The sequence below is a fragment of the Macrobrachium nipponense genome, chromosome 4, assembly GCF_015104395.2.
Source record: "Macrobrachium nipponense isolate FS-2020 chromosome 4, ASM1510439v2, whole genome shotgun sequence".
Taxonomy (NCBI): Eukaryota; Metazoa; Arthropoda; class Malacostraca; order Decapoda; family Palaemonidae; genus Macrobrachium; species Macrobrachium nipponense.
The window spans coordinates 18,203,186-18,219,623 of record NC_061100.1 but is presented as its reverse complement, the minus strand read 5'-3'; the positions used below and the strand labels follow the sequence as shown (position 1 = coordinate 18,219,623).

Below are 16,438 nucleotides of genomic sequence, written 5' to 3'. Positions count from 1 at the left end.
CAAACCACCACAACTACACCTACAAACACAACACACTACTACCATCAACCACAACCAAACTACACCACAACTACATCAACCACAACCACTACAACCACCACCACACCCGCTCCAGTCTACGTCTGCCCCAAAGGATGGACGAGATTTGCAGACTCGTGCTATCTGATTTCTACAGTCAAAGGCAACTGGGACTCGGGAAATAAATATTGCAAGAGCATCAGCGGTTCCTACGTCACGATCTCTTCTTTGTCTGAGCAGACCTTCGTTAAAAGTGAGTATACTGTATGGCATCAGTTTCGGAAACTAAATGTAACAATGAAAGTAGAGAAGTAGACAAAGTAGACTGTACGTTGCGGAACGCAAATGCCTTATGTCCACTTCAGATTCGGTTTAGCAGTTTTCAGGGCAAGGAAAATTTCACTTGGCAATTTTAGTCAATAAAAGTTTTGTTTATTATTTTTTAAGGCTAAAAGAGTTTGCTTAGCAGTTTTAAGGGCCTCAAAACTTTGCTTAGGGATTTTTAGGGGCCTAAAACTTTGCTGAGCAGTTTTCATGGCCAAAAAACATTTCATAGCTGTTTTAAAGGCCAGATAAACTTTGCTTAGGAATTTTCAAGGATATGAAAACTTAGCTTAGGAGTTTTCCAGGCCATGAAACTTTGCTTAGGAATTTTCAAGGGATACAGACTTTGTTTAGGAAGTTTCAAGGCATAAAAACTTTGCTTAGGAATTTTCAAGGGCATTAAAACTTTGCTAAGGAATTTTCAAGGGCATGAAAACTTTGCTTAGGAATTTTCAAGGGCATGAAAACTTTGCTTAGGAATTTTCAAGGGCATGAAAACTTTGCTTAGGAATTTTCAAGGACATGGAAACTTTGCTTAGGAATTTTCAAGGACATGAAAACTTTGCTTAGGAATTTTCAAGGACATGGAAACTTTGCTTAGGAATTTTCAAGGAATGGAAACTTTGCTTAGGAATTTTCAAGGACATGGAAACTTTGCTTAGGAATTTTCAAGGACATGGAAACTTTGCTTAGGAATTTTCAAGGACAAGGACATGGAAACTTTGCTTAGGAATTTTCAAGGACATGAAAACTTTGCTTAGGAATTTTCAAGGGCATAAAAACTTTGCTTAGGAATTTTCAAGGGCATGAAAACTTTGCTTAGGAATTTTCAAGGACATGAAAACTTTGCTTAGGAATTTTCAAGGGCATGAAAACTTTGCTTAGGAATTTTCAAGGACATGGACACTTTGCTTAGGAATTTTCAAGGGCATACAGATTTTGCTTAGGAATTTTCAAAGCTTGAAAACTGCCTAGCAGTTGTTAAGGTCAGAAAACCTTTCTTTAGCAGTTTCCAAAGATAGACAAGTTTGCCTAAACATTTTCAAGACCAAAAAACTTTGCTTAGCTGTTTTAAAGACCAGTAAAATTTTGCTCAGCAATTTCCAAGACGAGAAAAACTTTCTTAATCAGTTTTCAAGGTTATAAAATGCTTGGAAATTTTCAAGGTCATAGGAACTTTGGTTGACAACTTTTAAGACCTGGAAAAAAATTTGTCCAGCGATTTTCAAGGCCTGGGGGAAACGAAGTCAAATTAATCTGCCTTAAACTTATAAATCCAAGAAAGTGTCAATTACTGAAGTGGATAAAATGACTGTTCTACACTTCTTAAGTATTATGTTTGATGTTAGTATATTGCATATTCTAATCTAATCCTCCTTTTGTTGATTATTTTGAGACCTGCTATAGGGCCACATTTAGTCCAACTTCATCTTGTCAGAGGTGTCGCTTTTCTTGGAAACTTAGCTTTTTCAGAAACTACTGTGCCTTCTTTGTTTGTCCGTCCGCACGTGTTTCTGTCCGCCCTCAGATCATAAAAACTAACGAGGCTAGAGAGCTGCAAATTGGTATGTTGATCATCCACCCTCCAATCATCAAATATACCAAATTGCAGCCCTCTAGCCTCAGTAGGTTTTATTTTGTTTAAATGTTAAATTTAGCCATAATCGTGCATCTGGCAGCGATATAGTAAAGGCCACCACCTGACCGTGGTTAAAGGTTCATGGGCCCCGGCTCATACAGCATTATACGAGACCACCGAAAGATAATTCTATTTTTGGTGGCCTTGATTATACGCTGATTTCTTACTTGTTCTGTGTTGTGTCTCCATACCTTTGCATTTCATTCTTGGGGCAAGTAAATGAATAAGCCGCGCATGAAAGCTCTTTTTCCATCCCTCTAAAGGTCAGCTGACTGACAGCACGTGGATTGGCTACAATGACCTGGCTAAAGAAGGGACGTTCGTGTGGGCATCGGGAGAAACCTCGACTTTCAAGGCGTAAGACTCCTTTATGACAAGTTATAGTTTTTCTTGTTGAAATTCATCCCCTTTTTCAAGCGTCAATCAAATTCCGTTTCTGTGGAGTTTTTACACTTCTATTTCTGTTGCTACTCCCATTATTATTGGTGATGCTAATATTATTACTATTATCATATTTCATTTTTGGTTTATCACAGTCCTCCAATTCGACTGTGTATTTATAGTGTGGGGCTTCGGGTTGCATTCTGCCTCCTTAGGAGTCCATCACTTTTCTTGCTATAATTATTATTATTATTATTACTACTACTACAATCAAAATGTACCAAAATACACTTGAAAACAGTCAAAATGAAGCATTGGAGGCTTCCACAGAAAATAGAACACAAATCAATAAGGATAAATTAACAAATGATCAAAATAAAGATAAGCAGAAATGAAAAAAAACAAAAAGCAAAATAAAGACAAAGAATAACCAACAACCAACAAATGGAGGTAACCGAGATAGAAGAAATCTCATCTTCTTCTTCTTCTACCAGGTTTAACTCAGGAGAACCTAACAACGGCTACATCACTGCAGAAAATTGCGTCGAAATGCGTAAATCGGCCAGTTACCTGTGGAACGACGAGGGCTGCTCTACCTCCAACTAGTAAGTAGTAGTCGCAAGATTATATTGTAGACTGGAAAATCTGACTTTGTCCCCCTGTTATCTTCGACCAATTTTCTAGTCATAACCTACCGCTAGATGGCGGTAAGCTCTGACAACAAAAAAGGCGGAGGGATACACAACAAAAATGGCGACGATACGAAAATTAACAAAGAAATTTTAGCTGTCATTTTTTTGCACATTCCTGATTTCAGTTTTGAAACATTTCTTGGCAATTACACGCGCTTGCCACAAGGGTTACAGGGGCCTGGCTGTTCCGTTTGTACCGCGACGTCACATGTTTTTTTAGTGTCACCGTGGTCGGTCGAGGTCGAACTACTTACCTATGCGGAGGGATTTGGTTGTTGCACGGTTGGGCTCGGTAAACTGTAAACTATCCTCATTTTCATCTGGATTTGGGGACTGTGTAAGTTGAAAGTGAATTCTGACAGACTTTTCATCGGTCAAATACCCACAGTTACGATTCAACTTGATTTCATAGGTCTGTGTCGAAGGGTCTTGAAGTTTTCAGAAATTCGCTTGCGATAAATCATGAAACATTAATCCTGACTTACTTAATATTAGCCTCGTGGCTTGTAGTACCTTTACAACAGAGGCTAGCCAGGCAGAGTTATACTTTAGCGTCTATTGTCAACACTTTGAGTCTAGAGCTGAGACTCAGAGGTCCAGGTCTGTAACGAACATGACAAAAAATTGCTTTCATTTGTCCAAGGAATAGACAAAGAGACTCTTCGTACAAACAAGCTAAATCACTTACGCTTTCATATTCGGGTACATAATTAAGTAATTCTATAACATACTTAGTTCTAGATGTTGAATAATGTCTGCTTCATTTATCTTATTTTTTTTGTAAATGGTATTAATTTCCAGATTTTTCCAAGGGCTATTGAAAAAAAATGCAAATATTCTGAATTATTCTCAAATATACTTCCCTCCGTCGTATATTTTCATGGGGTCCAATTATCGGACGCTTGGTCTTATTTCGTTTGTCGATTACTGTATTACCAATCTTGAATAACTTTATTTCCCCTCTTATTTCCAGCTATGCATGTGAGACTGCCCTGGTGAAGGCATAGATTTTAGGATCTTCTGGTGATCGTATCAGGAAATAACGTATCTTCGCAGGTCATCGAATTCAACTCGAAGTTAATTATAGTTGCAAGTAAAAAATACTGTTCCAATTATTCTACTGAATGAATTTTAATTCTCATTACATTTATGAGTGATATGAACACAAGATCCTTTTCTCATTTGCTGTAATATTGTAGTTGGAAAAAATGTATTTTAATAAAGGTTCATTGGCACGGAAACTTTTAATTAGCCTGTGACATAATTAGCAAGGAAACTACATCTTAAAAAATATCGACAGATTCAACATCATCAATTCATTCGTTTATACGAAAGCTTTGTCACTCACTCGTTTCAGTGACCGCCAGCCTCACTGTGACCCATCACCTGGGACAAAAATCATTTTTGTCACTCATGCTGAGTTGTGGAAAGACAACAAAACCTTTCTGTGTCACTCTTGCTATGAGTCTTCCAAAATCCAGAATTGTGGATTGTCATAACAAAGTCCCTGTTGGCATTCTATTTGGTTAATCTATTGTTGCTGTCTTATTAGGAATGAAACACTGAAAATGTTTCCTAAAACCTGTCTGGTATTTGCATTAGATTAATTCACCACGAAACTATTTCGTCGGTTGAAAGTATCTAAAATCCAAAAGTCGAATTTCCAAAAGAAATAAAAAGAAAATTGTGATTACAATATATCTGCGGGTTTCGTGACTATTTTAGAAAAGAAGGAACGAATAGGATTCTGCATTTGCCTTTGTTCAGGTCACTTAAGTCCTCATTCTGGGTCAAAGGATTTTCTACCGCTTGAAGCATAAAGAGGTTTAAGATTGTCAGATCCACTAAAAGCGTATTTTTTCAAATCCACTCACAGTATAGACAAGGATTTTTCACTACTTGCAGAATAGGAAGACTTAGATTTTTAAATACTCTCAAGAGTACAGATAAAGGATTTTTTTTATTGCTTTGAGCATAGGAAGATTTAGACGTTTAATTCATCTCAAAGTATAGGCAAAAGATTTTTCATTTTCTAATCCCCTCACGGTATAGACAAGAGGATTTTTCAGTGCACAGCAAGGCTTAGATTTTCGAATACTTTCAAAGTGTAGCCAAAGGATTGTCTACATTTATTGGGAGATTTAAGACTGCCAAATCCCAGCCCTCGGCTCACTTGTCGGAGGGTCTTGGATCAATCCCACCTATCTCCTACCTGTCCATCTACCCAGCTGTGAATAAGGACACTAGTGAATACTGACGTCTGTATAAGAGGACTTGGGGCCAGCAACCTCACCCCAAGGTATTTGCTGAAAATGTGGAAGGGTTTATTCTTCTGAAGTCATCTCATCCAAAGGAGAATGGGCGTATGACGAATATATACACACTATCTTCCTATTCCCTTACATATTATCGTCCACGTCTCTTTGCAGGTGACTCCTCATTCCACTCGAAGGACATTCTATCAAGACCTGTAATCATAACGGGAGCCATAACCGCGCAAACACAGACCATTAAATTCTAAATCACCGAAGACCTAACACGAACGTCGGCCGATAACAAGGCCATATAAGAACGGCGCTATAGCCAGGGTAAGGGAAAGCGAGTGACCATCCCAACGGCGTTTTACATGAATAAGGGACAGCTCTACGACTCGAACCTCAAAATTCTATGGGCTACTTTGCCTTTATGGCGGCGTCGGGGGGCTTGGGGGTGGGGGGTGGGGGGTGGGGGGTGGTTGTCGTAGATCCATATATGATGATGGTGGAAAACGAAACCTATAAAGGAGATGGAGCTCGTCTCTCTCGTCTTTTGACAAGAGATCAAAGGAGACAAGACGCGAGATAATACTGAGAGAGAGATAAAACTGAGAGATAATACTGAGAGAGAGAGAGAGAAAGAGAGAGAGAGAGAAAGAGAGAGAGGGAGAAGTGGTCTTATGTCTTTTGCTAAGGAATCCTGGGAGACGAGAGGCGAGAGGCGAGATGATAGTGTGTGTGTGTCTGAGAGAGAGAGAGAGAGAGAGAGAGAGGAGAAGAGAGAGAGGAGGAGATAAAAACTTGAGTGAGAGATATACTGAGAGAGAGAGAGAGAGGTATGAGTGATTTTAAGAGATGAGAGAAAGAGAGCGAGAGAGAGAGCGGAGGAGAAATGGTCGTGTGTCTTTTTGCTAAGGAAATCCTGGGAGACGAGAGCAAGATAATACTTGAAGAGAGAGAGAGTTAAGAAAAGAGGAGAGGGAGGAGAGAGAGGAGAGTAGAGAGGAGCGAGAGAAATCAACTGAAAATTGAAAAAGAGAGAGAGGGATGGAAAAAGGAGAGAGGAAGAGAGTAATACTGAAAGTGAAAAAGGAAGAGACAGAGATAATTACTGAGAGAGAGAGAGAGAGACGAGAAGAGACGGAGAGGGAGACGGAAGGAAGGGAGAGAGAGAGAGATAATATTGAAAGTGAAAAAGAAAGACAGAGATAATACTGAGAGAGAGAGAGAGAGAGAGAGAGAGAGAGAGAGAGAGAGAGAGAGAAGTGGTCTTGTGTCTTTTGCTAAGGAATCTTGGGAGACGAGATTCAAGATATACTGAGAGAGAGAGAGAGAGAGAGAGAGAGAGAGAGAGAGAGAGCCAGCCGAGCAAGGAGAAGGGGATGATGTTTTGGAAAATGAGGAGAGCTGACGCATACGAAGGGTAAATGTGGAAACAGCGCGGAAATATTAAACCCTCTATTCAGGGGAAGGCAGAGGAAGGAAAGGGTTGGTTGGTCATTGTGCTGCTCTGGGTAAACAGCCAAGCCGCAGATGGGGTCCTTTGGGTTACAGGTTATTTTAAGATATAATGATTTTAACGGGGGCATGCATGCCGTACGACAAGGGCGAGATGAGATCATGTATGAATTTGTGTACGTACCAGAGTAGACGGATGGATGCATTCATATGGACACACACACAGACACACACAGATATATATATATATATATATATATATATATATATATATATATATATATATATATATATAATAAAAGGAGCCGATACAATCGGCAAATTGTTCAAAAGTAAATATATTATATTTCAGATATCGGCTCTCTCTCTCTCTCTCTCTCTCTCTCTCTCTCTCTCTCTCTCTCTCTCTCCACGCAGAGGCAGCTGGTCTCTGGAAAATAATATTTATTTCTGCATTTGGCGATTTCATGGGCTCCTTTTATGAGATGGAATGCTGTTTTAACAGAATGTATTTCACAGTCATATATATATATATATATTTTGCATTTTTATTTATCTATCGCATTTTTATGTTCACTATTCACGACAACATAACTAATTCGGCTAACTTAATTTTGATTTATAACCCTTTCACGAATCATACTGTTATTATTACTTTATATTTGAATGTAATTCCAATAACATGATGACATCTTATACTATCATATATATATATCTATATATATATATATATATATTATATATATACATATATACATATATACAATATATATTATATAATATAAAAAAAGTATATATATATTAATATTATATATGTATATATGTATATATGTATATATATATATATATATATATATATATATATATATATATATATATATATATATATATATGATAGTATAAGATGTCATCATGTTATTGGAATTACATTCAAATATAAAGTAATAATAACAGTATGATTCGTGAAAGGGTTATAAATCAAAATTAAGTTAGCCGAATTAGTTATGTTGTCGTGAATAGTGAACATAAAAATGCGATAGATAAATAAAAATGAAAAATAAAAATAGAAACATGTTCAAGTAAAACAGTTCCTTTGAACTCTGGTTCACAGAAAGAACATCATTAGTCTGTAGAAAAAAAGAGAGACGAATGAAAAGAGAGTTGGGAAGAAAAAGGATAAACCAAAATATGAGATGAGAAAGAAAGAGAGGAAAGAAGAAAGACAGACAGGCAGACAGAAATGAGAGAAAGTTATGGCTAAAAATTTGGAAGATAAAGGACAAATAGAAGAAGAAGAAGAAGAAGAAGACGGAAAGAAAGAAAGAAAGATGGAAAGACCGAAACAAAAGATAGGGAAAAACCAGAAGTCTGCAGAAAGAGAAGTTCCAGCAATACCTGATATTGGGTACTGTCAAAAATGATTTGTTGAGAGACGAGAACTTCGGGAAGATTTATTGGCTGACCAATCTCGGTTTCCATTAAGCACTTCCCAGGGATACTCTGGTAATTGATCGGCAAAGGCAGAGAGAGAGAGAGAGAGAGAGAGAGAGAGAGAGAGAGAGAGAGATGAAACAGTTAACACTGAGAGAGAGAGAGTGATAAAACAGAGATAATACTGAAAGTGAGAAAGAGAGAGAGAAAGAGATAATACTGAGAGAGAGAGAGAGAGAGAGAGAGAGAGAGAGAGAGAGAGAGTTCGTCAAAACGAAGAAATACGAAAAATATCCTAATACCTAAACTGGTAAGAGATGTTTGTAATTCGTCTGATTTGATTTGCTTTTCAGAAATATTGCTGTTTTAAGGATCCTTTCAAGACACTAACAGAGCTTTACAGTACTGTTTAACCCTGGATATATACGATGGGCCGTTGTGCTCGATCTTAAGCGTATGTCGAAAAACATGCTTTTTTCAAAAAATCATTATCTATCTCGAATCTGGATGGGATCGAAATGCAAGAGGCCAGTAGTCCACACAATACAATCATGTCAGAACCAGCATTTGCCTTGCCTTTGTCCTTCCCACTTCTCTGACACTTCCCGGGTCGAGCTCGACCCTACAACACCTTTAAGGGGTAAGTGATCAAAAAGCAAAGTTACTACGTAGTGATTTCCTGTCGAACACTGTTGATACTTGAATAGTTTTGTATTGTTGGAAACTCTGGGTGGATGGTGTGTGTACCGTATGCATGCCATTGCTTTTGGCTGAGATGCCATATATTGCCATATGGTCCAATTTCCTTCAAATGCCAATTTCTCAGTTTTTGCATTTTTTTGCAGTTCTCATCAACAATGGCCAGCAGGCAGTATTCTCTGGGCATGGGTGCCATCAACTCACTTCTAATGGAATTAGAAAGTGATGTTGATGATAATCTAGAGGTTGCCGACACCTCTGATGAAGAACAGCTCGAGTGTGAGGGTTGGAGGGACAACGACGAGGGGGAGGTAGCGGTGGTTAGTGGACTGTGTCTTTTGTTGTGACAGAGATTACAGCAGCTTACATCAATAAACCATCGCCATCTCACGCTGAGCCACCAACTGTAGAGAGAGAGAGAGAGAGAGAGAGAGAGAGAGAGAGAGAGAGAGAGAGAATAACATTTCTGAGCTTTATCCTATGACATGTTCTTACAAAAATCTTCCTAACTGCAATAATGGCTATGCACCCTCATACGTTATTAATGAAAAAAAGAGCGATAGGTTCACCATAGCAAATTCTATTTATAGTTTTGTTAGTGCAAGTCAGATAGTTACCTCGATTTCAGGTGGCAGATTTGGCCATTGGAGTTAGTGTGGTGTGCGGTCATTTTGTTGACATACCCGAATGGTAAGTTGGCATATCTCTATATATTCTTGTTCTCTACAGAATTTGTGAGATTTAGGTATATTTTCATGTATAAATATCATATTCAATAATAGATACAATGCTTTTTATAAGAAATTTTCATGGTGAAACTAGGTCAAAAAATTATCTTTAGATTCAAATAAATTTTTTGGGGTCAGAATTTTAATTTTATAGCTAGCAAAATAATTGTCAAACATCCAGCAAGCCAGTATAAAAGTTTTATGTAAATCAAAGAATAATTAGATAGGTAAATAACACCTTGAAATTGACATACCCTTGCTCCATTTCAGGTGGGAGATTTGGCATTCAGAGTTGGTGTTGATTGAGGCCATTTTGTTTACATATCCGAAAGGTAACTTGGCATATCTCTATATATTCTTGTTTTCTATAGAATTGTGATATTTTCGTATGTTTTCATGCATAAATATCATATTTTGTAATAGTACCAATGATTTTTATAAGAAATTTTCATGGTGAACCTAGGTCAAAAAATGACCTGTAGATTTGGCCCCTGATATATCAGTAAATTACATCTTAGTGCAGATTTATTTTACATAATTCCGTTCTAGGTTAATATGAGCTTATTCTATACAAAAATTAGTCACTTTCTATTTCATTAGGTACCCCCCAAAAAAATTAATCGTGAAATTTTGAAATTTTTTTGGCCAAAAAATTTACCCTTTTTTTTCTCTTTTCAGATTTTGACCTCTGTGGCTCCGACCCCTTTTCTGGCAGTCACATATTGTAAAATGTAGTTTTAGGAAGGATTCCTTCAATTTTTTTCTGTATATAACAAATGTTGTATTTTTGGTAAATATTGTCGTAAATTATTCTTTTATATATACTTTTTAAATATATTTGTAATAAATATTTAATTTGTAGATTAGTATTGTTTATCTTTTCAGTAGTTTTTATTGAGCTTTGAATTATTTTCTAGCAAATAAAAGCTAAATCACTAATGCAAAAATAAATTTTTCACAAACTTTTTTTTGGAGCCAGGGTCGAGCTCGACCCTACCGCACCTTTACAGTTTGGCGATATAACAATACCTATCCAGGATATTTTGAGGTTAATTGCAACTGTCATTGCTTCCAATGAGGTTAAACCCAGCTGTTATTGTCTCATCCGGGGTTAAACCCCTCTCTCAATGCTTCTTTTGAACTTAAATCCAATTCTCATTGCTTCTTCTAAGTGTTAAACTCGAGTCTTATTGCCTCTTTGAGGTGAAAAACAACTCTCACTGCTTCTTTTAGGGATAAAACCAACTCTTACTGCCTCCCTTAATGCTGAACGAAACTCTCATTGCATCCATTGAGTGCTAAAACCAACTCTCATATGACTCCCTTGAGGTTAAACCAAACTCCAATTGTCTCCTTTGAGGTTAAACCAACTTTTATTACCTATCTCGTGGTTAAACCCAATCCTGATTGCCACCTTTGAGGTTAAAACCAATTTTTATTGCCTTTTCAGGTCAAAACCAACTTTTATTAACTTTTCAGGTCAAAACCAACCCTTATTGCCTTTTCAGATATAAACTAGTATATATTATTGCCTTTTCAGGTCAAAACCAACTCTTATTGCCTTTTCAGATCTAAACCATCTTTTATTTCCTTTTCAGGTCAAAACCAACCCATATTGGCTTTTCAGGTCAAAACCAACTCTTTGCCTTTTCAGATCTAAACTATCTTTTATTGCCTTTTCAGGTAAAAACCAACCCATATTGCCTTTTCAGGTAAAAACCAACCCATATTGGCTTTTCAGGTCAAAACCAACTCTTTGCCTTTTCAGATCTAAACTATCTTTTATTGCCTTTTCAGGTCAAAACCAACCCATATTGCCTTTTCAGGTCAAAACCAACTCTTTGCCTTTTCAGGTCAAAACCAACCCACATTACCTTTTCAGGTCAAAACCAACTTTCATTGCTTTCCTGGAGATAAAAAAAACATGCCCCAATTGCCTTTATGCAAGTCTAAACCAACTTTTAATGCATATTTCGTGGTTAAAACCAACCCTTATTACCTCCTTTGAGGCTAAAAAAACCAACTTTTATTCCTTTTCAGGTCAAAATCAACTCTCATTGCTTCCTTGGAGGTTAAACCAAATTCCTATTGCCTCCTTTGAGGTTAAAACCAACCTTTAATGTCTCTCTCAAGGTTTTTGCCTCGTGGTTAAACCCAATTCCTCTTCGTCTCATCGATAATCTTTTCATTTCCCCTTGTTAATTTTTCTTCGGTACTTTGCAGAATCAGAAAAAAATAAAGAAATTAAAGAGAATTGATGAAATCACGTATGATAATAGTCTGGTTAGCGAACCTTTGCATAAAAGATGTATTTAAAACCGACCTGCTTATTATCGATAATTAAGATCAAAGCGGCAAATCAAAGCAACAAATTCCTATCGGTTTATTTCTGCCATAAAATGTTTGTAGGTTATTGAGTGTGATAAAGTTCCCTAATAAAAGAGATCGCATGTGATGTTCCGTTGAACTTTATATAAAGAAATAAAATTGAAGTTAATGCAAATGGGGAGATAGTTATAAATTTGTTTAATATCCTATGAAAACGACGCCTACTCGACATCTATTCGATAATTTGAGTTATTTTGGCATCAATATTCGAAAATAAAATTTATGCATGGATTTCCTCAATATTTGAAAATGTTCCGTTGTTGATAAAGTTATCATTTGGTCAAAAGGAATTGTGGATAAATGACCTACATAGATATGGAGTGTTATTATTATTATTATTATTATTATTATTATTATTATTATTATTATTATTATTGATAATAATTATTGTTATTGATAATGATAAATCATCATTATTATTATTATTATTATTATTATTATTATTATTATTATTATTATTATTATTATTATTATTATTACTTCAAAGGAAAATATTTACATTTTCCAGACATAATAAAAGATGAAGGCAATATCGATTGAATGATTTGTTTGAAATATTTCTCATTTCTCTACTTGAATTCGTCACAAATATATAAGCTACAACGCTTCCATATAAGGCAGAGAGAGAGAGAGAGAGAGAGAGAGAGAGAGAGAGTGTCTGAAGTTAGCCTACTTGAATATCATTTGTATCTCGAATTCCGGTTCTCCAAACTTTTCCCAAGGGTGGTATTCAAGACTTGAGGAAAGTTTGTCACAAACGACGCCAAGCGAAGTTTTGTAGCTTCACTACATTAGCGAGGCCTTTCTGTCCTGAAATAGTCAGCCTGATTCTATTGACTGAGGTTTCATTCAGCGTCTCTCTCGGTGATTTCCAACAGGAGACGCTTCGTTAGGGTCAGAAATTTGGAATTTGGAATTTGGAATTTGAAAGGCGGGTATCAACACCCCGCCCCATCCCCCCCGCCCCTCCCCCATGAAGTTATGAAATTTTTTTTATGAATCATTGTGATGTAAAGTGACAGGGTTTATGTAGATAGAGCCATCATCTTTTTGGAAGGTTGTCCTCAATAATATATTTTTTTTAACTTATTGTCATCTTCAAAAACATGAATTTCCTCAACTCCTTATCAGCTTTCGAATTAAAAAAATGTATATAAATGAAATGAGGAAATATTATCACAAATTCACTCGAGAATGTGGAATTATGGGCCGAATTCTAAATTTTGCTGTGTTAGAAAATTAACCAGACCAATCTTAACACTGTCCAAAATTGCCATTCTTGATTGTACGGAATAGTAAGTTCTGAAATGGTCTCCGAAACTGATTTCAAATTGCTGGCAATAAATTAATCGTAAGCGACATATCACTTCACATACAAACACCCAATATCGGCTAATTAGTTACCCTGATAACTCATTTCAGAAACTGTCATAGTCTGTGGATTTCTCCATGTCAGATGTACTGGATAAACAATGCTGCCGACTTATTAAGGTCGAAAGAACATTAATCAGCCGAATAATTAGTAGGCGAAATGGAATTAGCAAAATATCCCAGAGGGATATTATTATTATCATCATTACTAGGAAACATATGTATACAGGAGTTATGTATGATAAATTCGTAAAGTAACTAATTCTACGGGCATATCCAGCCCCGTTTCAGGTACAGAACCAGCTCCGTTTCAGGGAATCCCTTTCACCACCCCTTCGGAGGGGGTGGGGGAAAGTAGGATTAAACCCCATTATGAACCATCTTAGGGATCCCCACTATAACCCTGCCAAGTTTCATGCCCATCAGACAAGCCGTTTGGCCGTGATTGAATGACGGACGGATGTACAGACATAACGCCCATTATAGTATAGTATAGTAAGATTATTATTATTATTATTATTATTATTATTATTATTATTATTATTATTATTATTATTATTTACTCGACAACTATTCCCTCAGTAACCCTCTATCACCTTCACATTCTACACTTTTTAACAATTCGTTTAATAAGGCGTTAATTACTTTATGTCATACAAGAAAGCTAACAAGTTATGAACACGTAATGTTCATTTGTATTTGGGACAATTGTAACAATAATTCTACATAAATACTCATTAGTATCTTCAAATCGGTTTAAACCTCCAAATATAATTCCTTTTAGTTTTAATTTTTACCCATGTAAAAGAATTAAGTAAAAAATAGGTTTATAGCTAATATATCATTAATATGGAACACAGTATTAAATTCTAATGTAAACAAACCAAATCATTAAGCAAATATTCTTTTGTATAAAACCTCTTTCTTTCCATGCTTGAGTGTATCTTTATAGCATACGTACGGTAAATACCGCGTTGAACCATAATAAAAAACTTGAACGCATAGCAACATGTATTAGCATCACGATAAGATCACAAAATTCACATAAACATCACCGAGATATCTGGGAGGGTAGAAGAGTACACAGGCGGAGTTTCAGAACAGTTTCAATGACGGTAAACACCAGCGAACCAGGGGAAACTGCCTCGTAAGCCAGAAAATTCCACTTCAGGAATCTCAGGGGGAAAACGGAATCAGACGAGACTCGCCGAACAAAGTTCTTGATCTCTTCTGATAAGTTTCTGATTCTATGAGAGGGTTCTTCGCAGACTGACTGAGAGTAGTACCCGAAGGGTCAAAGTTCAAAGTGGGTTTAGTAGTAGTACTACTACACGACGCTTTCCGAGCTCCGTTGGAGATGTTAGGCGTTTGGTATGTGTGTGTGTGTGTGTATGCATATATATACACATGTATATAAATATATATATATACACATATATATTACACGTATATTATGCTTTATATAGATATACTCATAAAATATATAAATGTATATATATGGACAATACTGTATTCATGGATATACATATACATTCATAAACATATATATATATATATATATATATTATATATATATATATATATATATATATGATAGATATATGTGTATGTATATATATATATATATATGATATATAACTATATATATATATACATAATATATATGTACTATATATATATATATATTATATATATTATATATATATATATATATATATATATATATATATATACATTATACATATATATATACATAATTTACTATTCGCAATAAATAATTTTACCGACGCGAAATCATTTTCGGTACCCGTTAAATCACACATATTTCACGCAGCTAATGGAAGCAGGCAGTGGATTTCGCCACTTTTCGTTAGCAAAACTTACCGACGACGAGAGAGAGAAAAAAATAGGAAAAAAAATTAGAAAATAAAGTATTTTACGGGGCCAACATTCATAAATCTCATTCATTTTTGCTTTTATGATGTAAAGTGCTTTGAAAATGTCTAGAACTCGCGCTGGAAAAGCGCCGAGTTTAATATGCATTGCAAATTTCCTAAATGAAAAAGCCAAAATCCAGAGAGACAGAGTGTAAAACCTACTCATATATATGTGTATGTAATCGATGTATAATAATATATATGTAATATAATATATATGTATATATTATATATGTATCTATATCATATGTATATATATATATGTATATATAATATAGTATATTATATATATATATTCACTCTATAATATATTTTACTAATATATTAATATCTCATATAATTATATATATATAATAATATATATATATATAATATTATTTATTTAATCTATACTATAGATATATATATATACCTATATCTATATATATAATATATATATATATATATAGTATATATCTAAATCTATTATTATATATATATATACTGTATATATGAGCAGAAGTTACTTACTGACAAATTAAAATACGAAATAAAAGAGAGAGAGAGAGAGAGAGAGAGAGAGGGCACAAAACATTTATGTATGTATATACATATATGTACATATGTTTAATATATAGATACACCCATATATATGTATTCACATATTTACATATGTACATATACATATGTATATACATACATAAATGTTTGTGTGTGCACTCACTTTCTCTGTCTCTCTGTCTCTGTCTCTCTCTCTCTCTCTCTCTTTTATTTCGTCTTTCAAATTTGTCAGTACGTAACTTCATTTTTCATTAGGAGATTAACCAGTTAATTGAATACGTCGTTTCACAATGGCCTAAGGAGAGAGAGAGAGAGAGAGAGAGAGAGAGAGAGAGAGAGAGAGAGAGAGAGAGAGAGAGAGAGAGAGAGAGAAAATTGTAACTTCAAATCCTTTGATTTGGCCAAGCGGTTATCATATACTTTCAGGGTAAGTGTTTTCGAAATCGTAAATCTAAAACGGAGAGTTGCAGGCGACGGTGGAGAGGCAGGTACGAAGTTCCCCCATAATTGTATATAAGCACTCACTTGTGATTTATATAAGCTGGTTTAAGTAATTAATAGGATTTGGAGGATATGA

General features: G+C 35.4%; 1 protein-coding gene across 1 annotated transcript; it reads left to right on the top strand.

Moving 5' to 3' along the window:
• Positions 1 to 6: 6 nt before the first annotated feature.
• On the top strand, positions 7 to 4,289 carry LOC135211287 (echinoidin-like; the record flags this gene model as incomplete). The annotated part of the gene is made up of 4 exons (XM_064244605.1): positions 7 to 271; positions 2,245 to 2,338; positions 2,857 to 2,967; positions 4,028 to 4,289. Coding segments are annotated over 4 exons (504 nt in total), but the record flags the coding sequence as incomplete, so codon positions are not given.
• Positions 4,290 to 16,438: the final 12,149 nt, after the last annotated feature.